The 24,139-nt window shown below is 35.4% G+C and overlaps 1 protein-coding gene across 1 annotated transcript; it reads left to right on the plus strand.

Moving 5' to 3' along the window:
• The first annotated feature begins 618 nt into the window (after positions 1-618).
• On the plus strand, positions 619-22,600 carry GABRA6 (gamma-aminobutyric acid (GABA) A receptor, alpha 6). The gene is made up of 9 exons (XM_006864931.1): positions 619-670; positions 760-878; positions 1,570-1,637; positions 3,794-4,014; positions 4,099-4,181; positions 4,786-4,929; positions 5,319-5,471; positions 7,588-7,847; positions 22,205-22,600. The coding sequence occupies exons 1-9, from the start codon at positions 633-635 to the stop codon at positions 22,478-22,480; spliced, it is 1,362 nt and encodes a 453-aa protein (XP_006864993.1). The 5' UTR covers positions 619-632; the 3' UTR covers positions 22,481-22,600.
• The last annotated feature ends 1,539 nt before the right edge of the window (positions 22,601-24,139 follow it).

Below are 24,139 nucleotides of genomic sequence, written 5' to 3' on the forward strand. Positions count from 1 at the left end.
ATACTAACCCAACAAGATGATCTGGACTTGTACTGGTGGTTTTAAGTACTATAAATATCCTTTTAGGATATACCAATAAAGATGATACCAATCGGAAAAATAATCCAGTAAGGTCCATATACTATCAGTATTTTCAGGAAGTATGAGGAATCCTTCTGTGAACCATAGAAATAATAAACACTGAGCTCATTGGAACATAATCTTGATCAGCAAGATGCCACTGCTTTCCAGATTTCCTCACAGGCCCTGCTAATTCCATGCCAAACTAGCAGTGTTTTTTTTTTAATTCTAATCTCCCCAATGCCTTTTTCAATTATTGTCACTGCTCTCCAACCATGCACTGTCCCTTCAGACTCTCATTTCCTAACTGAGTCTGTCAGTGAAGACTGAATGTTAGTCAGGAAGTTGCCTAAGACCAAAGGCTACTGTGTTCCATATGAAAAGACAGACACAAGGACAAGGAACAGAACCACCTCAAAGATTTGTCTGGCAACCTCCTCATTGATTGGATTACTGACTGGAAGCAAGCAAGGAAAAGGGATATGAGGGGTTTGGAAGATTGCTTTAGTTGATTAGCAAAGGGGAGTAAGTAGAGAGCAGGAGGATATAAGGGCATTTTGGTGCACTATAGGATGGTGTCGGCTCTGCTCTGTCTCTACTTTATTATTTGGTGAGTAATATTTTTTTCTGCTTTTTTTCTTGTATACCTGCATGTCTTCTCTGAGGCTAGAGTGAAGACCATTGACCTTTTACTCACAGGCTAGATAATGCTTTGGGAGATCTTGAAGATGAAGGAAACCTCTACTCACAGAACATCAGCCGGATCCTGGACAATCTGCTTGAAGGCTATGACAATCGACTACGGCCAGGATTTGGTGGTGAGAGACAGCATCTTAGCTAGACCAAACCCCTGAACTCTCCCGTTTCTCCCTTACTGCCCTTCCAAGATCCAAAGGAATCAGATAGGAGTTAGTTTAGTAGAATGGTGATATGCAGGGTTATTGGAGTAATACAATAATTGTCCTCATCCAGTCTCTGTCCCATCCTCAATAATGAAAGTTACTTGAACTTTCTAGGCCTCAGTTTCCCCAACTGTAGTGTGGGTGCATGAACAGTGCTTACCTCATACAATTGTGTGAGTGTTGAACAGGATTTTTCTTTAAAACACTTTAGCATTTATTTGGCCCATTTAAGCCATCAATATATACTGGTGTGGCACTGTAGGTTAATGCGCTGGACTGCAAAGTCGGTTTGAACTACAAGGTTGTCAGTTCAAGCTCCCCAACTGCTCCTCGGAAACCCTATACAGGGTTTCTATGTGTCAGAACTAAATCTATGGCACTTAACAACAACAACAACAACAACAACAACAATATACTTGCTATATTATCATTTTAATGAGAAAACCAACCCAGTCTCCTCAGTTAACACTGTTGTTGTTGTTAAGTGCCATGGATTTGGTTCTGACTCACAGCAACCCTGTATAAGGAAAAGCTAGAGGTTTGAAACGATGACCTTGTGGTTAGCAGTGGACTCCATTAAAAATTACCCCCTCTGGACTAATTTCAGGTGCTGTTACTGAAGTCAAAACAGACATATATGTGACAAGTTTTGGACCTGTGTCAGATGTGGAGATGGTGAGTAAGTTCAAAGTGATGAGGGATTTGTATGTAAGCAAGAAGGACTTGGTACCAGTGATAATTATAATGGGTAATGCCACCAAGCAGGATTCATAATCATGATACAATGTGTGTGTTCAGACTGGAGGGAACTGTCATTACAATAAATGACTAGCTTAATCTCTTTCATATTGCACTAAAGATTCTGCTTAGACATTTTAATAAGAGGCACGTTTTAAGATTGTATCTTCTTTTGTGTCCATGTATCATTCACTGAAATCTCTACAAAAAAAAAAAAAAAAAAATAATGGTCGTATGACATGAACAAACACTTAATCAAGCAAGACATTTAGGCAACAAAAAAAAGGATTACTCCTTTCTTGGTGATATTCTATGATATCTTTAAAATTTCAGGCATTAAAAAAAAAAAAAAAAGGACTGCTTTTATAGTATATGGTTGCCAGTATCAGCATATTTTATTAAAATGGTTAAGGGCTTTTGGAAGGACTGATGCATTCCACCTTTCCTGTTATGGGTAGACCAGTAGGTGTTCTTGAGGCTCTGTTCCAGGTACAGATGGCTGTAGGATTCCTAAAAGGATATTTATAGTAAGTGGCAATATAAACCTGAGTTAGTCTTCTAGAACAAAATGCATGACAGTATCATTGCACAGAACTCAGGTAGCTTTTTCCCTTAAAACTAAAATATAAACGCTAACACTAAAAAATGTAACTATCCATAATTACCCATACAGATGTGCCATTGAATATTATTAGGAAAATGTGATTACAGATCAAGAATTATTGAAGTCTTGATATTTGGTTTGACAAGAAAAGAAGCAAAGAAATTAAAAAAGAGAAGGAGATAAAGAAGAAAAAAGAAGGGATAAAGGGAAAAGGGAAAGTGGGGAGAAGGAAATAAATCAAATAAGTAAGGTAGGAGAGAGAGAGAGCTTTATTAGAGATAAAATATCATAATATTTTAGGAAAAAGAAGAGTTAGTGTTGTTAAGATTCTTAGACTGTGTTTTAGCATCATAATTTTATATTGATTATTGACTCATCCCAAGTATAAGCAACCACTAAGTGTTTTCTACTATAAGTTTGAATATGCATGGGATTTTGTTTTCAGAATGTGTCTCTTTTTAAAGCATACTTGTACAATTTTGCTGTTGTTGTATGCTGTTGAATTGAGTTCTGACTCATAACAACTCTGTATAGGGTTTCTGAGCACTAGTGTATTTGAACTGCCAGTGGTACCCTTTGATAGCATAAACTATGGTATGTCAAATTAGAGTATTAAATTACAATCATTACTTGCAGTAATAGGTTCCATAAAAGAACATAAAGTAGGCAAAGCAATTATTGGCCACATTTTGTTATAATTACAAGTTGTTAATTATAATTGACTTTTGAGATAGCCATAAATCTTAAGATTTTTAATGTTATTTTATAAAAGCCACAAATTAAAACTCATCATTTTGATTTTGCATATTAAAGCGATGCTCTATTTAGAGTAATTGTAGTGACATTTACGTTTATATGCTCTGAGAACAATATAAATGAATGATGATATACCATCATAGTGTACTTGTCAAGTAAAGTTTCTCTATTCTTGATACTTTACTGAAGATTTCAGGGATGCTCAGAGACCCCTTTGAAAGGAAACAATATGCCCAAGGGAATTGTTAGACTAACTGATGTTAGGAAGGCCAGTGTAAAGCCTAGATTATAAAATTTTTAATGTGTATTTCTACTAAATTACAGAAAGAGAAATATATAGAGTGATGGATAAATATAGACGACTGGATAAATAAAAAGAATGATAATGCTGAGTAAGTTTGAGGTGGGGGAAGGGATTTGCACAATTTACTGTTACTTTATATAATAATATTACCAACTTTCTGAGTCTGAGAAAGTGGTGTTTAACTGAAATCACAGATTTTTTGTGAAGTTATTAACATAAAAAATTTGTTTGTTTCTTACATTTTAGTACTGAGTATACAAGCTAGTGAATGAACTATTTCTAAAAATCCAGCTCCTCAGCCTGCATGAATACCTTTCTTTCTCTTGTCAGAAAGTACATTCCAACTCATAGCAACCCTCAATAGGGTTTCTGAGACTAAATCTTTTTAAGTACAGACGACCTCATCTTTCTCCTGCTTCTTTCTCTTAGGAGTATACAATGGATGTGTTTTTTCGCCAAACTTGGACTGATGAGAGATTGAAGTTTGGGGGACCAACTGAGATTCTCAGTTTGAATAACTTGATGGTCAGTAAAATCTGGACACCTGACACATTTTTCAGGAATGGCAAAAAGTCAATTGCTCATAAAATGACCACCCCTAATAAACTCTTCAGACTCATGCAGAATGGAACTATTTTATACACCATGAGGTGAGGTATTCCCAATTGTATTTCCTCTGCACAAGTCATCTAGTCAACATACTAACTGAAAGCCAATTATTTTGATATATCCAGGCTCACCATCAATGCTGACTGTCCCATGAGGCTGGTTAACTTTCCTATGGATGGACATGCTTGTCCACTCAAGTTTGGCAGCTGTAAGTCATAAAAAGCCTTAAAAAGTCAAATAAATCTTTCACAATATGAAGTGATTTGGTTGCATCAAAGTCTAGGAAGCAGAAGAGAAATCTTTTCATGACACATTGATTACGTTTTTAAATCTTATGAAAAAATTTAAAAAATGCCTATTGCTATCTGGTAGATACAGCGACAGTATAGGATAGATTACACCTGCTTTTTGGGTTTCCAAGAATGTGAATCTTTATAGGATCAGACAATCTTAGGTATTGCCCTCAGAGAAACTTGTGGATTTGAACTTCTGACCTTCAAGTTAGTATCCCAGTGATTATCCCACCGTGCAACCAGGGCTCTTTGTAAATCTTAATGTTGTTATGTGCCATCGAGTCGGTTATGACTCATAGCAACTCAGTACAGGGTTTCTCGGGAATGTCTGGTGGATTTGAATCACCAACCTTGTGGTTAACAGCCCAATGCTTATCCTACAGTGCTACATCCAGATTAAAAAGAAACATTTAAGCAAATTTCTAGTTTGTATTTTTGATTTATGTAAACAAGGTTTGCTTTGAAAGAAAGATAACTAGTTAGATTAACTGCTTTGTTCAATTTGTTTCAAAAATTCAGATGCTTACCCCAAAAGTGAAATTATATATACATGGAAAAAGGGACCACTCTACTCTGTAGAAGTCCCAGAAGAATCTTCAAGCCTCCTCCAGTATGATCTTATAGGACAAACAGTATCTAGCGAGACAATTAAATCTAACACAGGTAAGAATTTAACCAATGTATGGCTATAATCCTGCATAGTGAGACCAAAGCACTCTCTGAAAATATCTATTCCTGTTTCCTCTGTTACAGTTATCCTCAGGCTTAGTGTTATGAAGTGAGAGTAACTTTGCTTCATAATCATTTGGGGAAACTTGGAATGAGTTGTCTTTGTATCCAACACAAAGAATTCCACTCAAAATAATGATCTGTCTCCATTTGCTCGATCATTTTTGGATCAAGCAGATCTGTCATACATTGAAATATATCTTGGTTTGTTTTCTTCCAGCACATGCTATTTAAAAAAAGAAAAAACACATGCTGTATTTTCAGTTGCATTCTTTTTGCAAACTATGAACAGCAATAATACTCATATCCATGTCTTTCAACAGGTGAATATGCAATAATGACAGTTTATTTCCACTTGCAAAGGAAAATGGGGTACTTCATGATACAGATATATACTCCTTGCATTATGACAGTCATCCTTTCCCAAGTGTCATTCTGGATTAATAAGGAGTCTGTCCCAGCAAGAACTGTCTTTGGTATGTCTCAATTTCTATTCTTGGTTCATTCATCCATGACCTTTCCTTGCTTGGGATATATTCAAATCATGTGGTTTTGAAATCCACAAAGGAAATAGACTCTTATCTCACTCAGACATATTTATCATGGAAAAGGACCTGCATCTTATCTCAAGTTGTATGTCAAACCAACAAAAATTTTGCCTGTAAAAGAATTCTCAGTAGTTTCCTATGACTTTAATGTGTAAATTTTTTTATCTTTGATTTTTCATAAGTAAGAAAAATCAGGCAGAAAATAGCAACTTACTAAAACAAAAGTCTAAGATATAAATTATATCTCACTCTTATAAGGTTAGACTGCGAACCACAAGGTTAACACTTCCAACTCACCAGCTACTCCTTGGAAACCTTGGACAGGGTTGCTATGAGTCAGAACCAATTTAAGGGTACTTAACAATAACTGCTTATAAACTTGAGTTGACAATCTTATACATCTACAATAGTTATATATTACCAGTTTCCTGTGGCTCAGTCTAAGTGTTTTGTTTGACTTATAATTTTGAGAATCACTGCTATTATTGATGGAGTACTGGAGTAGCACTAGATGATAAGCACTGGACAGCTAACCACAAGGTCGGTGGTTCAAACCTCACCAGCTGCTCCTAGGAAACTCTATACAGGTTGGATATGAATTGAACCCGACTCGACATCACTTAACAACAACTATTTATAATGGAGCAAAATGAAACAATAAGAAAAAGAACTGTTGCAAAACATCATCTGTGAACTTTGAAATATGATGAATATAACAAAATTAGACTTTTCTGAGTTTTCAGGATTATAAATTCAGTATTTCATAATGAAAACCTGAATTAAACTAAAATCTGAGATGAATCTTTGTTTTTATTTCATATATTACAATAATTCCTTTTTTGTACTTTGTAAATAAAACCTATATAAGATAATGACCATCGGCATTACACAGCTCCAAATTACATAAATTTACCAATTCATAGTTCAAGAACAAAAACTGCTGGATGATGAGTGATGAAATTGTCATTTTTAAACTTAAAGCTAGGCTTCATTTTTAAGTGCCATCAAGTTCGTTCTGACTCATAACAACACTGTATTGGGTTTCCAAGAAACAGCTAGTGTTTTGAACTACCAACTTTGTGGTTTGCAGTCCTGTGCTGATCCTACAGCACCATATTAGGAGTACAAAGCTAGGTTAGAAATGTACAAAAAAAAAAATTAAAAAAGAAAGTGGCACCTAATTTTATGGCCAGTGTGCATACCAGATTGATTTTTTAACTATGATGAAAGATAATACCAGCTGCCAAAATTAATCGTAAATTTAGTGTTTCTTTGTTTTGTTTTTGCCTAATTGACAACAATTTGCTACCAATTTTCTAAAGCAATAGACAACAAAAAGTAATCACAACTTCAAACTACAATACACCAATTCAGTTAAATAAATGCTTGTTGAGAAATTACAAAGCACAAATCTCTGAACGAGGTAATGAATCATTGTTGTTGTTAGGTGTCATTAAGTTGATACCAACTCATAGGAATCTTATGCACAACAGAAAAAAAACATTGCACTGCCTGGTCCTGTGCAAACCTCACAATAGTTCCTGTGCTTGAACCCTTTACTGTTGCCAATGTGCCAATTCATCTCACTGGAGGACTTCCTCTTTTTTGATTACCCACCACTTTACCAAGCATGATATCTTCCAGGGACTGTGTATCGTGATAATATGTCCGAAGTATGAGAGATGAAGTCTGTGCATCCTGGCTTCTAAGGAACATTCTGTATATACTTCTTCCAGCACAGATTTGTTTGTTCTTTTGGCAGTCCACTGTACTCTCAATATTCTCCTCCAACACCAGAACTCAAATACATCAATGATTCTACAGTCTTCTTTATTCATTTTCCACTTGTTTATTCATTGTCCAATGAATAGATACAAAAAATGATAATATCTGTGACTATCATAACTAAAAATGGTAAGATAAAATGATGAAACAAATTAGTTTACAATTATGAAGTGTTTATTTTTTCCCATCATTATATCCTCAATCTTGTTAATAAAATTTCAAATGATAACTGTGCATTTACTATTATTTTTCATTTTAGGGATCACCACGGTTTTAACCATGACCACTCTGAGCATAAGTGCTCGGCACTCCTTGCCGAAAGTGTCATATGCAACCGCCATGGATTGGTTCATAGCTGTTTGCTTTGCTTTTGTCTTCTCTGCTCTGATTGAGTTCGCAGCTGTCAACTACTTTACCAATCTTCACACACAGAAGGCCAAAAGGAAGGCACAGATTGTAACCTCGCCTCCAATGACAGTATCAAAAGCAAAAGAACACTTGGAAGCTGAGATTGTTTTGGTAATTGCTTTTCTAATGTTATTCACCATTTTAGGAAAGGCAGCCTAAACAGAGATGAAAAACAGCTAAATAGTTTAAAAGTAATATTAGTTAAGGGCAAGTTACATAACTCTGGTTGAAAAAAACAAGACTGACTTTCCTTTCAACTTCACACAAAATACACCAAGGAACAATCCTTCATTTATCTTTGCTCTAAACTTTTGGCAGACTCCTTCATCATTCTCATGGATACTAGAATATTCTGGGTTTCCAGCAGAAACTAGAAAATTCTTTTTAGTCTTTGGATGTTTTCTTTGAACAGATCTACTTATACAGACTAGGGAGAAAAACAAAGTTCCTAATGAGGTTTTAGAATCTGAAAGAAGGAAATACAACAACAGCAACAACATAACCGTTTATAGAAAGGGAAATTTCTGTTAGAAATCTGCTTGTTGCTCTATTTCATAAGGTTAAAATATGAATAGTAGTTTCTATGAATGCCAGGTCATAGCTCAGATATTTCATTCATATTAAAACATTCTCATATTTACAAACATCTATCAAATGTATTTGGATTAATGAGATTTTATCCAGATGCTTATATTGGATTAGAAATATGCATAAACTTAAGTTTAGATTTGCAATATGTAAACATTGGAACCTCAAAGTTTATCCATTTTTTTAAAAGAAACAATGGTAGCATTAGTAATTGTGTCCCAATATATTAGTAAATTCATCCAATAGGTAAACTGCATACACTTTTGGATTTGTTTTGTCTTTCTGGCTGGATTATAGATTTAATTGATAATTTTAACTTGCTACTATATAAACTCCTAAAAGTAGCTCTTTGAAAAGAGGGAAATTTTGCTCTGAAAAATAGAGTAATATAGATATTTTGAAGTAGAAGCTACTTTATAATTGGAAGATTCTAGTAAACGTTTCCAAACCTCAAAATTATTCACAGCCAGTTAATGCGCCAGACTGCAAAACCATTTGAACTGCAAGGGGCTCCTTGAAAACCCTATAGAGGGTCGCCATGGGTCGGAACAGACTCGACAGCACTTCACAACAACAACAACAACACACTTACATTGAGATATTTTTGGCTTAATATGATGAACCAAATTGTAAAGCTATATATGATTTATTTTCAAAATACCCAAGGAGTTTAGTGTTTAAATTAAACAGGTAATTTTTAATTGAATTTTCCTCTATGAAAAACTAAGACATTTTTCATATTTACATTTTCTTCAAGGAGTAGGATAAGGCTATTGCCATGTTGTTATTGTTATGTGCCATCAAGTTGATTCAGACTCATAGCAACCCTATATAGGTTTTGAAGTAGCAGCTGGTGGGTTTGAACCGCCAATTTTGAGGTTACCAGTGCAGTGTCCAACTTACAGCACACCAGGACTCCAAGACTATTGCCATAATAATGGAAACATACAATATTTTTTTTTCTTGAGTCAGTCTATTATAAATAAATAAATAGTTGAATTAAAATTTCCCTCCAGTGTTCTATCATTTTAGATGGATGAATAGAACCTTAGAGATGAAAATACTAGTTACAAGGTGACAGAAAAATTAAGACTTGAATCCAGAACTCTTAAAATTCAGGACATTAAAGGTGCTGAGTCTGTCTTTGCCCCCCAAAATTCCTCAAAGACTGAAATATAGGAGCATGCCATTGGATAAAACATTTTCAGAATGTGGATGAGGTGACTCCAAAAATTCTTCCCTAAGGATGCTTTCTTTATGTCTATGTAGGTAAAATGTCATAAAGATATACATTTTATAACTAAAAATATGCTAGTCTGAAAATCAGCCTAAAATACTTTAAAAAATATTTTTAAGAAAAGACATTTTGAGAAATATTTCTTTTTACAAAAATAAATGACTTAATTATAAAAATTATTTTTGTATAGATATGAAATTTTCATATTGTCCTAAGACAATGCCGTTTTCTTTATATCTACATACAAAGAAGAATGAATGTTTATTAGCACTTACTTTACCAGTTTCTCATTTGAAAACAAAAAGAAGGAAATTGTGAAAGACAGGGTAAATAAAAGTAGTTCAAATAATTTGGAATATGGTCATTTATCAGATATTGAAATGAAAAGTAAGACAAAATTCTATACTTCAATTCTCTTGGAATCTACATATGATTTCAGGTCTTTATTTTAAAGGTCTAATTTAGCAATAAGATGAAATTCAATGTACTCAGGTCTTCCTATAAACTATCTCATCAACTAGAAAATAGTAAAATTTAATGAGCAGGTCTTTTGGGAAGCTGGATAAAAACTGCATTTAAGTCAACTCACATTTTCTTTTTTCATAAATATTATTTTTTAAATGAAAAGTTATTTTGTAAATATGGCTTAAAATACTAAGACAATGAAAAGGAAAATTTTAGTTCCAAAAATCTAGCTCAATATAAAAATACAAACAAAAATATCTAAAACAAAGTAAATCTTGAAGGTAACAAAAACAATTACACAAAAGTTTACATTCTAATTTTTTCATGCTAATACTGTGTAGTTTGCCTTAGGTAATGTAGAGAAACAAATATAAGTTACATATTGCAATTTACACAACACAATGGCATATTAGGATTGTAAGGTCATTTTTTCTTTCTTTCAAAATACCATGGCATTTTAAAATGCCTGTGCTGTGTAGTCAAAATAACATTATTTGAATAAGTTGAACATTGAAATAGCAAACTAATGGGCTACAATCAAAATATACATAAACACTTTGATATTTCATGTGATTCCAAGGTGTTTGCGCTTTAATTTTAAGTAGTGTGCCTACTTATTTGCACCAGAAAAGACTTAGAATGGATGTAGGGAGAAGTTGATCATTTTAGCAGCTTGATTTTGACCTTAAAATTTAATATGATGATGACAAAGGAACTTGAACTTCTAAAATCATGTCTACAAACTAGGAAAAGGCAAAAACAAACAAACAAAAAATTTTAAAACCTAAATCATTAAAAAACAACAACAACCCAAACTCATTGCCTTTGAATTCATTCCAACTCATAATTACCCTATAGAGGGTTTCTGACCCTGAAAATCCTTAAGGGGGTAGAAAGACTCATTTTTGTTCCTCGTAGCTGCTGATAGGATTGAAATGCTAACATTGCAGCTAGTTGTCCAGTTCTTACACTACTGTGCCACACCAAGACTCTGACTAATTTCTTAGTTTTTGATTTTAAGAAATGTCTGTAGCTTCTCATCCTTATATGGTGTCTTTCCTTTTTTATTCCCCACCCCCTAAACCTAGTATAGTATTTTGGCATTAGAAAGTTATTCTGTATTCATGGCTTCAAAATCTCTTATGTGTCTGTGGACTAGGTATGCTGCATATAAGGCCAAGTTTGGATCTCAGCCTCTTTTTTGGAGGATTTGTTAGTTGCCTTGTTATTTTAAATGTCAACACCCTAAACACTACTTACCTAAGAATGAAGGATCAGTAGTAGAAGGTTACTATAAAGACTTTTCTTATACACAGGGATAAATATGATCCTTGTAAATCACCTACATATGAATTTCAAAAAAAATTGATTACTTAGGACAATAGCTATATTGCGTTATTCGTTTATATATTTTCCATGTTTTCATTTAATAGCAAATTGTTAACATTTATTTGTGGACTCATTCATACCACACTATTTCTTAAGTGGTTTTATAGGATACATTAGTGAGTGAGTGAAATCAAGAAGGCCTTTTCTGACATGGTGTTTCTTGTCTAGCAGGAATAGAGGCAGATCAGTGAGTCACAATAATTCTGTGTGATAAAGGCTGGAGCTGGGAATGTAGGTGTAGTCTGGGGAAGAACAGTGCAAGAGCATCTAACTCAGTCTGGGGAGGTCATTCCTCCAAGAGGAAGTGATGTCTAAACTGAGAGCAGAAAGGTGAATCTAGTCTTGTGCTGGGCACACTATACCCGGTTGCTAGAATCATGGGCATAAAGAGAGAAATAAGATACATGTTCCATCCTCTTTAAGGTAAAGATGCCTGCTGATATCATATTGCCCTCCAATTTTGTAGAAAAATCCAAAGATAGGTTACTGAAAAAAGATTAATCTTCTCTATTGCAAATATTGTCAAACTGTCTTTGATTGTGTAATTACTTCTATTTAAAGAAGTGTTAAGATCATCTGAAACTAAGTATCGGAAAGATAATGGTGCCCTCTCTCAATATTTGTGATTTTGAGTGTGATTTCTGTTGAGAGTGGAGTAAACTAAATGAGGACATAGGTGATTAGCTTTTACCCCATGCTTTCTGTAAAATTTCCACCCACACTCTCCATTTAAACATTCCAGTATGGTTCCTACACATTTATTTTAGTACCATTTCACACCAGATTGATGCTGATACATTATTTTTATGTAGAAATTCTGAAGCAATCTCTGCCTTCAACTCTATGAACTGTAAAATTTCATGTAAATAAATCAGGTAGAGCTCTAGTTTCCCTCCTTAATGGTGGTAGTCTTTTAAATTACCAAACCCAAGTATTTAAAATATACATATCCTTCCCTGATTTGGGGCTCCCTGTTTCACCGCTTCTAAAATCAGGCACTGCATTTGTTACTTGATTCATGTAACTCTAGTCAGAGTATTTCATTTGAAAGGTAACTTATTGTTTCTCACCCCCCCCCCATTAATGTTAAACCTATTAAATGCAATATCATTTTTTTTTTCTGATTACTTCCCAAATGTCTTATCCCTATAGCACATGACTGATTGGCATAATATCCAGTTGACTGAAAGTACCTTTGCAATGTGGCATTACTTAAAACAAAGCAGTGCTCTAAAAATACCTAAAACAGGATGGCACTCAGCAGCAGGGAGCTTGGAAAAATTCAAAACCACAGGTGTTCCACTCAAAACAGTGACAGCCCCAAGCTGAGCCCTCATCTGGACTCTGACAAAAGCCTATTTCACCATCAGCAGAAGCTGATGGCCTTACAATAGAGTAGGGAAGGTCTGATACAAACCTGTAGCTTGAACGCCTTGCTAAATTGGCTTTTTTTGCATTTTAGAAATTCATTGTGCTTCATCTCACTTGGAACCTAGTCATCCCAAGCTGCCAATTCCTAATTACCCAAGAACTGATTATTCATCATGTGGGTTATCCCGTTCTTTTGCATTTCCTTTAGCATATTGTATTGGCTTCCCATTACCAATTTGTCCAATCACTACTGGGCATTGCTAAAGTTATTAATCTAAATCAGTGACTCTCAATCAGAGTCCATTTTCCCTCTATTTATACCAGGGTCAACTGTGAATGCATGGAGATAATTTTGGTTGTCTTGACTTGAGGAGGGTACTACAGGCATCTAGTGAGTAGAGACATTGTTAAATGGCGTTGAGTCAGTTGTAATCCACTGTGACCCTGTATAGGGGTTCTGAGGAGCCTAGATTGATCCTCCAACCTTGTAGCTCAAACTGACTTTGCAGTCCAACACGTTAACCCACAATGCTACACCAAAACTTCAGTGACACAGGATGCTGTTAAACATCCTACAATGCACTGAATAGCCCACATAACAAAGTACTATCTAGTTCAAAATGCCACTGGTACTGAGGTTGAAAAACTGCTCTAAACACTAAAATTGATGGGGAAGAATAGCATAAAAATTATTAAGTTTGTGTGTGATCTTTAGAGTCTAAAAGAGATTGAATCCAGTTAATGACATCCAGCTTCCTGCTTAAGTATCACATCTTTCATTTCTAAAATGAAAATAATAATTTGTACCTTTGGACTTTTGAAAGGAATAAATGAAATAATGCATGTGAAGTGCCTGGTAGTGTTAATTACCAGTAGGCATTTAGAAATGGCACATATAGTACAGCAAAATATTAAAGTATATAGCAAAAAAAAAAAAAAAAAGAATATTTTGTTCCTTTCTCTTTGCATATTCTGAAACTTTTGAGAAAAATTGGAAAAAGTTTAATTTTAATTCATTTGTCCAACCAATATATGTTTATTGAGCATACATTATTATCTGACTCTGCCTAGACATGTATTAGAATAATATATCCTATACAATGAGTACTGGTGAGGTGATGTAAGATGAGCACTTGACTGAAAGGTTGGTTTGAACAACAAGATCAGCAGTTCAAACTTACCAGCTAATTCATGGGAACCCTGTGTAGGATCACTCTAAGTCAGAACCGACTTGGTGACACTTAACAACATTAAGGCTGTGAAAAAGCTGGGGAAACAGGGCAGAAATGATGATACTTATGAGATTATGATAACAGTAAAAGTGTTGTAACAGCTAATTAGGCAGAAATATATATATATATATATATATATATATATATAAAGGCTGTGCTAAATAGTAATGTTAGAGGGTGCTTGAGTTATGTATCAAAAGCTATGAAGAAAAGACAAACATGAGAGTGTTAGAAGGTTACTACAAAAAAAGATGAAATAAAGTCAAGGTCTGTGAACAGTGAGGATGAAAGGTACATGTATGTTGTGGCATTGGTGGTGATAGTATGCCATCAAGTCAGTTCTGACTCATTTATAACCTTCCTTTCAAGGTTATAAATCTTTATAGGACCTGAAAGCCTCATTGTAAACCCTGATCAGTGGTTGGTAGATTTGATATGTTGAACTTATAGCTTGTAGCCCAACACGTAAATTATAGTTAAGATTTGTTGAGGAAAAAATTAAGTATATGTCCTCAGATATTATGAAATAGAAAAGAAACTACAAGAGAGGTAATGCTATTGTTGTCGATAGGTGCCATTGAATTGGTACTGACTTATAGAGACCATTTGCAAAACAGAACGAAACACTGCCTGGTTCTGACCAACCTTAAATTGCTGCTATGCTTGAGCCCACTGATGCTGCCACTGTGCCAATACATATCATGGGGGCTTACTTTTTTTCCCTGACCCTCCACCTTACCAAACACGATATCCCTCTCCAGTGACTGGTCCCTTCTGACAATATATCTGAAGTATGAGAGATGAATTTTGGCTATCCTGGCCTCCAAGGAGCACTATGTCTGCACTTCTTCCTTATTCACTATCCAGCTTTCACATGCATTTGAGCTTATTGAAAATACCATGGCTTGGGTCAGGCGTACCTTAATCCTCAAACTGACATCTTGGCTCTTCAACACTTTTAAAAGGTCTTGTGCAGCAGATTTGCCTATTGCAATATGTCATTTGATTTCTTGACTGCTACTTCCATGGGTGTTGATAGTTGATTCAAGAAGACAACTTCAATCTTTTCTCCATTGATAAGAATGTTGTTTATTGGTCCAGTGGTGAGGATTTTTGTTTTTTTTCACATTCAGATGCAAACCATACTGAAGGCTATGGTCTTTGATCTTCATCAGTAAGTATCTTAAGTCCTCTTCACTTTTAGCAAGTAAAGTTGTATCATATGCAAATCGTAGTTTGTTAATGAGTCTTCCTTCAATCCTGACGCCATGCTGTTGTTTTTTTTCCATATAATCCAGCTTCTCGGATTATTTGCTTAGCATACAGGTTGAATAAGTATGGTGAAAGAATACAACCCTGTCACACAACTTTCCTAATTTTAAAACATTCATTGTTCCCATGTTCTGTTCAAACAACTGCCTCTTGGTCTATGTACAGATTCCTCATGAGCACAATTAAGTGTTCTGGAATACTCAGACTTCGCAATGTTGTCCATAGCTTGTCATGATTCACACATAATTGTGTAACCTTTGCATAGTTAATAAAGCACAGGTAAACATCTTTCTGATATTCTCTGCTTTCAGCCTACAGCCATCTGACATCAATAATGATAGCTCTCATTCTACGTCCTCTTCTTAATCTGGCTTTAACCTCTGGAAATTCTCAAGGTATGGTTGCAGCCATTTCTGTATTGCCTTTAGTAAAACTTTAGTCATATGGGGCATCAAAGATATTGTGTGATGATTTCCACATTCTGTGGGGTCACCTCACTTTGGAATGGTCACAAATACAGATCTTTTCTAATCAGTTGGCCAGATAGTTGTCTTCCAAATTTCTTGGCATAGATGAGTGAGTGCCTCCAGTGCTGCCTCACTTTCTTGAAAGATTTCAATTTGTATTCCATTAATTCATGGTGCCTTGTTCTTTGCCAAGTCCTTCAATGCATCTTGGACTTCTTCCTTCAGTATCATTGGCTCTTGATCATCTGGTACCACTTGAAATGGTTGAACATCAACAATTACCTTTTGGTACAGTGACTCTGTGTATTCCTTCCATCTTCTTTTGATGCTTTCTGCATCATTCAATAATTTCCCCAGAGAATCTGTCAATAACAAAAGTTGAGGCTTGCATTTTCTTCAGTTCCCAGAGCTTGAGAAATGCTGCATGTGTTCTTCCTTTTTGGTTTTCTAACTCCAGATCTTTGCACATTTCATTGTAATATTTTACCTTGTCTTCTCAAGCTGACCTTTGAAATTTTCTATTCAGTTGTTGTAACTCCTGACTTCTTCCATTTGCTTTAACAACTTTATTCTGGATAGCAAGCTTCAGCGTTTCTTCTGACATCCATTTTGATCTTTTCCATCTTTCTTGTCTTCTTAATGACCTTTTGCTTTCTTCCTGTATGATGATATTGATGTCATCCCACAACTCTTCTGGTCTTCGGTCTTTAGTTTCTAATGTATCAAATCTGTTCTCCAGATGATCTCTAAAGTCAGGTGGGATATATTTAAGGTCATATTTTGGCTCTCGTGGTCTTGTTTTCATTTTCTTTCACTTCAGTCTGACTTTGCATATGAGCAAATGATGGTTTGTTCCACGATCTGCCCCTGGTCTTGTTTTGGCTGATGATATGGAGCTTTTCCACCATCACTTTCCAGAGATGTGGTGATTTTGAGTTCTGTATATTCCATGTAGTGACGTCCATATGTATAGTTGTCTCTTATGCTGTTTAAAAAAGGTATTTGAAATGAACAAATCATTGGTTTTTCAGAAGTCTATTATGCATTCTCCAGCATCCTTTCTATTACCGAGGCCATATTTTCCAACTACTGATCCTTCCTCTTTGTTTCCAATCTTTATATTCTAATTGCCAGTGATTATCAATATATCTTGATTGCATGTTTGATCAATTTCAGGTTCAAAAAGTTGGTAGAATTCTTCCATTTCATCTTCAGTGGCTTTAATGGCTGGTAAGTAAATTTGAATAATAATGGTATTGACTGTTCTTCCCTGTAGGCATGTGGATATTATCCTATCACTTACAGCATTGTACTTCATGACAGATCTTGATAAGTTCTTTCTGACAATGAACGCAAAGCCATTTCTCTTCAAATTGTCATTCCAGCAGAGTAAACCATGTGGTTGTCAGAATCAAAATGGCCAGTACCAGTCCATCTGAGCTCACAATGCCTAAGACATTGATGTTTATGTGTTTCATTTCATTTTTGACAATTTCCAATTTTCCTAGATTAATACTTCATACATTCCATGTTCTAATAATTAATGGATGCTTATAGCTGTTTCTCTTCATTTTGAGTTGTGCCCCATCAGCAAATAAAGGTCCTGTGGAATTTACTTCCATGGGCTTTACTCCATTCGCATTATCATTGTCAACTCTACTTTGAGGAGGCAGGTCTTCCCCAGTCGTGTTCTGAGTGCCTTCCAACCTGAGGGCTCATTTTCCCACACTGTATCTTACAGTGAACCTCTGCTATTTGTAAGGTTTTCAGTGACAAAATATTCAAAAATTGTTCATCTGTACTTCTTCCTAGTCGGTCTTTGGAAGCTCATGTGAAACCTATGTACCATGGGTGACCCTGCTAGTATTTATTTATAAAATACCCGTGGCATGGCTTCCAGAATCACAGCAATTCACAAGTTACCACAGTATGACAAACTGACAGATGAGTGGTGGACAAAAGAGATAATAATTACCCCATTTTAAAGATGAGAATGTGAAGTTTATGTAGAGTATATGACATGTCTAATTTGAAATTTACTGTACAGCATTTAATAATAGCAACAAGGAGTCATACAGCAGGCAACTGATAGATATGGAATTAAAATCTAAGGATTTCTGACAAATCTCTTTGTTTCCAAAACATCTGGTTTGGAAAAGTAGATGTGGAAAAGTGGAAGCATATTATTCTTATTATTGTTAAGTACCATCAAGTTTATTTCGACTCATAACAACCCTGTGTAGAGTGTCTGAGTAGCGACTGGTGAATTTGAACTGCTGGCCTTGCAGTTCAAATTGACATTGTGGTCCAGTGCATTATCCCACAGTGCCATTCCTGGACTCCATTATTGTCATTAAGCACCAACAACTCAGTTCTGAATCATAGGGTCCCTGTGTAACAGGGGTGAGGAATCATTTTGCTGCCAAATTTTATACCATAATTTGTGGGCCGTACAAAATTGTCAACTTAAAAATTAGCCTTCTATATTTGGTCAAATATTTAATTAATTCACACCTGTTGAGATGGCTGGAACTGTGGTTGCCTTGGCACAGGTTGGGTCAGACATGCCCCACCTTGATTTTAAAGGGTTTCCTAGTCTGTAAATCTTTTCTTCAGCAGAAAGCAGTATCTTTCTCCTGTGGAGCAGCTGGTGGACTCGAACCACCAATCTTGTGATTCTCAGTGCAGTGTTTATACTACCAAATCACCAAACTGCCAGAAGCCTATCTAAAAAAGCCTTTAATTCTAAGCCTGGGGTGGGGAAAGTCTGGTCCACGGAACATATAATGTTCTCGAAATCATTTTGTTTGGTTATGCTAAGGGAACTGCGGTTCCTTCCAGACATTACATTTGTTGTTGTTACATGCTGTTGAGTCGGTTCCAGCCCACAGTGACCCAGTATAGGGTTTCTGAGGAGTGGCTGGTGAATTTGAACCACCTAGTTGGCTGTTTAAACTGACTTTGCAGTCAATTGCATTAAACCACAGTGCCATACCAGGACTTCAGACATTACATTATGGGTAAGTTAATTCAATGTTTGACCAGATATAGCAAGCTAATTTTTAAATTGATCATTTTATATGACCAATTAATGATATAAATTTTGGCAGAACAAAGGTTCCCTGCTAAACTAATGTGCTTCTTCTAATATTTGTCATGGTGTCAGTTCTGAATGGCATCCTTTTAACTCTGGTGGTGGTGGTGATGTATCATGAAGTCAGTTCCCACTCATAGATAGTGACCCAGCAGAGCAAACCTCAGGGTTTCAAGGCTGTAAATCTCCTGTGGAACAGCTGGTAGTTTTGAACTGCCAACCTTGAGGTTAGCAGCTCAATTTCTAACCACAACGCTACCAGAGAACTCTTGGAAACCATAAATCCATTGTGACAATATCTAGAGATTTACAAACACCTTTTTTCTGAAACCTCTAAAGAAGATGAATAAATCAAACAACCAAACGAAATAAACAAAAAAACAATATTTGACAGACATTATAATAGTATATTATATTTCAGTCACTTTTTTATTCTAGTGAACTAAATATGTATGTCCTCCTTACTCTGAAAAAGAAAAAAAAAATCTTATTTCATACAGGCAATGCATGTTATCAAAAGACATCTATTCTATGCTTAAATGCTAAGAAAATCTACTGGTGGAATGAATTTGAATGTTCTATTTATGTGGTGGAAGCATGACTCCTTTTAAAGAAAGATGCAGTGACACATTTTAGTGTTTCAGGCACAGAAATTTTAATAACATTAAAAAATCAACAAAAAATGATAGAAAGCTCTTAGAAGACAATGTAGTTTTCATCTTTAAGAGAGGCAGTGTGCATTGAAACTAAAATACTGTTAGTCTTGATTCTATACATACACCATATTGTGACCCTGTGTATCTCTGTTGCTGCTGTTATTTAATGGCACCATGCTGGTTCTGACTCATAGCAGCACTTTATAGGGTTTTCAAGAAGTGTGGCTAGTGAGTTTGAATTGACAGCCTTGCAATTCAAACTGACCTTGTGGCCCAGTGCTTATCCTACAGCTCCACACCAGGTGTCCATTGGAATCTTTAGTTGTTACATATTTACAAAAGTAAGTGTCACTCATCTGCTCTCCTGGATAGCAGACTAAGCTATCCATTATTTTAAATTATCTTATATTTTCAAGGAATCCCTGGGTGGTAAAAAATATCTAAACTCAAAACCAAAGGAATTTGGGCTTCCATCCATCCAGCGGTACCTTGGAAGAAAGGTCTGACAGCCTATATCCAAAAGTTTACAGTTGTTGAAAAACCCTATGGATAATAGTTCTACTAGTGCAAACAGGATTGTTAAGAGTCAGAACTGACTCAGAAGCAACTTTTTATACCTACATAATTTATGATTTATTTAATTATTCCCAGAGGAACTAGCACAGGACTGGGCCAGTAGATAAACTAGAAAGCCATTTGTTGTATAGAATTTGCCACTGTCATGTCACAGGAGGCTTGACGGAACAGATTTTTGATTGACCCTAGAAGCATATGGGGCATGAACTCTGATGGGAAACTTTTGTTATCTAGATACGCAATCACTTCTATGGTAAACAAAACCACAACATTCAAGAGAGGAATAGAGAGAGAACATGTTTGTGGAGCAGTTGTATCCTGAAATTCAAATGTCACCACATCAGTGGGTCATTCAGGTCCTGTGGCTCAACCAGCATTAGGAAGGTAGCTGCCTCTTCCTATTGCTGCTGGGTTGCTGACTAAAGCCACAGGAGTTGGCCCACATGAGCAACATACCCTGTCAGGCAGCAAAGTGGTGATTTTGTTTTCAGGGAGGAAACAAGGCCATTTTACAAGAGCAGGGATAATGTACAGCAAGTGACCCAGCAAGGGCTATTCTAGGATATATGCAAAAACAGGGTCTATTCTAGGATATATGCAAGAAAAGGAGAGACTCTCGAGAGTCCAGTAGTGTTTTTGTTTTGTTTTTGTTTTTTAAAAGCTTTTATTGCGAATTGAGTGATAGTTTACGTGGGAGAACATCAGTTTTGCACTCATCCTATCGTATTTTGTTTAATTGCAGTGATTACAACCCCCTCCATGCACCATCATTCAACAGTATTTGCTTCTATTCCCTCTGTTGTTTTTTATTTTTATTTTTTCCAGTAGAGTATTAAGGACTGGAAATTAAACCGAATCACAGTCTCTAGGCTAGGTCTGATACTTTAAAATAGAGATGAGGATAGGGTGAGATTAAATAAGTGCTGAAATTGGTTACTGGGGTTTATTACCAGCTGCCATTCCTAGGCAAGGCATTCAGTCTTAGCCTTTCAACTCTCAATTAATGCACTAATTGTACTGATCAAGAATAAACTTGGTTGGCTTATGATTTTAGTGGCACAGAAAGTCTAATGATTGTAAGTGGATCTTTATTATTGGTGACTTACAATCTGAGGCAACCATTGGAGAAGTTCTAAATGGGAAGAGTAAAGCAATCTAAAATTACTGGGGTAAGAGGCAGGGAAATTTCAAGGTAAGAGGCAGTCTTCCACAGAGTTTAAAGGCAGTTAGTTAGACTTTGACACCTGCTTTTAATATACATGATATCAATTTTTATTTTAAATTTTATCTCTTTTTTTTCAAACTAAAATGAATTTTTGAAAATGTAGGTTGGGAATGGAAGAATGATATCAAGTAATGGAACTACAATATTCTTGTATTAACTAATTACCCACTTATACCAAATTAGAGCCCTTTACCACATTGTCCACTCCATTACCCTTTGAAATGTGGCTCACCTACCATGTTTAGCACAGCTTCTGGGACATGGAGCATGTTTGACATTTATACAGCTATAAATATACTTATAGGATTGTAGAATAAAATGTTGCATGGAAGCAAATTATTTATTTATTTTTTCTTTTAAGAGTGTGGATTTTATCCATTTCTTGAAAAAGTAGTAGCATTAAATACTATGAAGAATTTTTTCATATCTTTTGTTGCATTATTGTTAAGTGCCATTGACTCTGCTCTGACTCATAGTGACCTTGTATAGATAGGGTTTACAAGGAGTGACTCATGAGTTTGAACTGCTGCCCTTATGGTCAGCCGCCAATGATTATCCTACAGTGCCACACCATGATAGTAGATAAATAAGAACTATGCATCAGTGATCCAAACATGAATGGTTAAATAGATGCTTACCATCCTTCTACTTTAGGAGTCCCTTGGTAGCACATAGGATTAAGTGTTCACTACTAACTAAAAGACTGTGATTTGAACATGCACAGAGATGCCTTAGAAGACAGACCTAATAATCTGCTTAAAAAAAATCACAACCTCAAAAACTCTGTGGAGTAGTTCCACTACGAATACATGGGGTGCCCATGAGTCAGAATTAACTGACAGCAACTAACAACAAAATCCTTTTGCTTAGGCTGACTATTTGTCTTTCTTCTATAGCATTCAGATTCCAAGTACTATCTGAAGAAAAGGATCACCACTTTGACTCTGCCAATAGTTCCATCTTCTGAGACCAGCAAAGCCCTTACTAGAGTACCCATCTTACAGTCTACACCTACTACGCCTCCACCACTGTCTCCAGCCTTTGGTGGTACCAGCAAAATTGACCAGTATTCCAGAATTCTTTTCCCAGTTGCATTTGCAGGATTCAACCTAGTATACTGGATAGTTTATCTTTCCAAAGACACAATGGAAATGAGTAGCAGTGTTGAATAGCTTGCATTCAAGAAAAACTATATAAGTTCTCATCCTTCTTTTTTTATTTTTCTTTACCAGTAGAATTGAGATTTATAAAGATGCATTTCAAAACATAAAATCAAATTTGTAGCAAGTAACTTTGAGTATTCACCAATTGGTCAAAAAGCATTAACATTATGGCTCACAATGCAAAGTCGAACATCTCTAAAAAATAAGACTTTTCTATACATTGAAAAGAAATATTTAAGCCAGTTAGATCAATTTAAGATGAATTTGTCAAAATTTGTTCATTATTGTTCAGTTTATTTGTCATTGTATATAACATTGGCCACACTGCTGTTAAATAAGAAAGGCTTGGCACCTCCAATGGTTGCCTTATAATAAGTTTATGTTGGCTTAGTTTTCAAGAGATGACAATTATAAATATAGTCTAAATATGCACCACTACAAGGCTAATACAAGCATGTTGAAGGCTTTGTGCTAGTCAAATGGTTCAGCAGTATTTAAATATATAATGAGCTTAGCCATTTCTTTTTAACATTGTCTGTTTTACCTCAATAAGTTATGGTGTTTGCATACATATGAACTATACAGATAATAAATTATGTTTGTGTATGTACATAGCTTTTCTTGGACTGCTATACTGTGCTGTTTTATTCTTTAAAACTCTCCTTTAGAATACTCATAATGTAATTATCATAATTCCAAGATGTTGTAGAAAACAATAATGATTCTAAGGAATCCTTGTATATTATAATTGTGATTATTGCTTTCAAATTTCTAAGGATAAAACTAAATAATTCAACAGTAAACATGGTCCTCTGGATTTATTAACAAATGTAGATAGAAGAGTTTTCTTAGCTATGAATAAATGAAGTGATTTCTACTACAATGTTGTTAGCATATGGGAGATGCTAAAGACCTAGGAGAAACAGTTTTTGTCATCTCACACTAAAAAGACTTGAGTGTGATCAGCGAATTCTACATGCTATTCCTCCTACTTAATCAGTGATGGAAAATAAATGTGAGTATTCTTTCCCTTTCACCATTGAAAATCTTTCTGATGATTACTCTAACCATGTTTCTTCCACAAATAATTGTTGTCGAGAGAGAGAGTAATGAGCAGTAAGAGAAGACATACAAACCTCTTATTCCATGTTCCTGGGACCTAAACACCATGGAAATCACCCTGAGCTCTGAACCCTGACAGAAATACCTTGTTACTATTATTCTTTCATTTATCCAGGTAAACACAACAGTGTTACAGCTAGTCAACATACAGTTGGCACTAATGGAAATAGCACTAGACTAATGATGTGGAGACAGAGGTCTTTGTCAAAACTTCCCTGTTAATTAGTTACATAACCAAATCTTTTAGTCTCTGGGAGCCTCAGTTCTATTGTCATCTATGAGAGCACTGTATCAGATGCCTTCTCAAGGCCCTTCCATCATGAACACCTATGTTTATGCTGCTGTGATGTTGAACAGATTTTAGCAATTTCCAGACTAGTATGGACTAAGAGAAAGGCCTGACAATCAGTCAATGAAAACTATAAATCACAATGGTTGGATCTCCAACCAATCATGCAAGGAAATTGTGCAGAACTAGATACAGTTTACTTCTGTTGCATCTGCAATTGCATGAGTTGTCAACCTGTCTCAATGATAGCTAACAAA

Source organism: Chrysochloris asiatica, unplaced genomic scaffold (genome assembly GCF_000296735.1).
Source record: "Chrysochloris asiatica unplaced genomic scaffold, ChrAsi1.0 scaffold00073, whole genome shotgun sequence".
In the NCBI taxonomy this organism is placed as follows: Eukaryota; Metazoa; Chordata; class Mammalia; order Afrosoricida; family Chrysochloridae; genus Chrysochloris; species Chrysochloris asiatica.

What these genes read in the sequence shown, in the direction of transcription:
- GABRA6 (XM_006864931.1), top strand. Translation starts at nt 633, where the DNA reads ATGGTGTCGGCTCTGCTCTGTCTCTACTTTATTATTTG. An exon ending in GACAATTAAATCTAACACAG is followed by an intron (nt 4,930 to 5,318) that starts GTAAGAATTTAA and finishes GTCTTTCAACAG; the next exon opens with GTGAATATGCAATAATGACA. An exon ending in TGGAAGCTGAGATTGTTTTG is followed by an intron (nt 7,848 to 22,204) that starts GTAATTGCTTTT and finishes TTTCTTCTATAG; the next exon opens with CATTCAGATTCCAAGTACTA.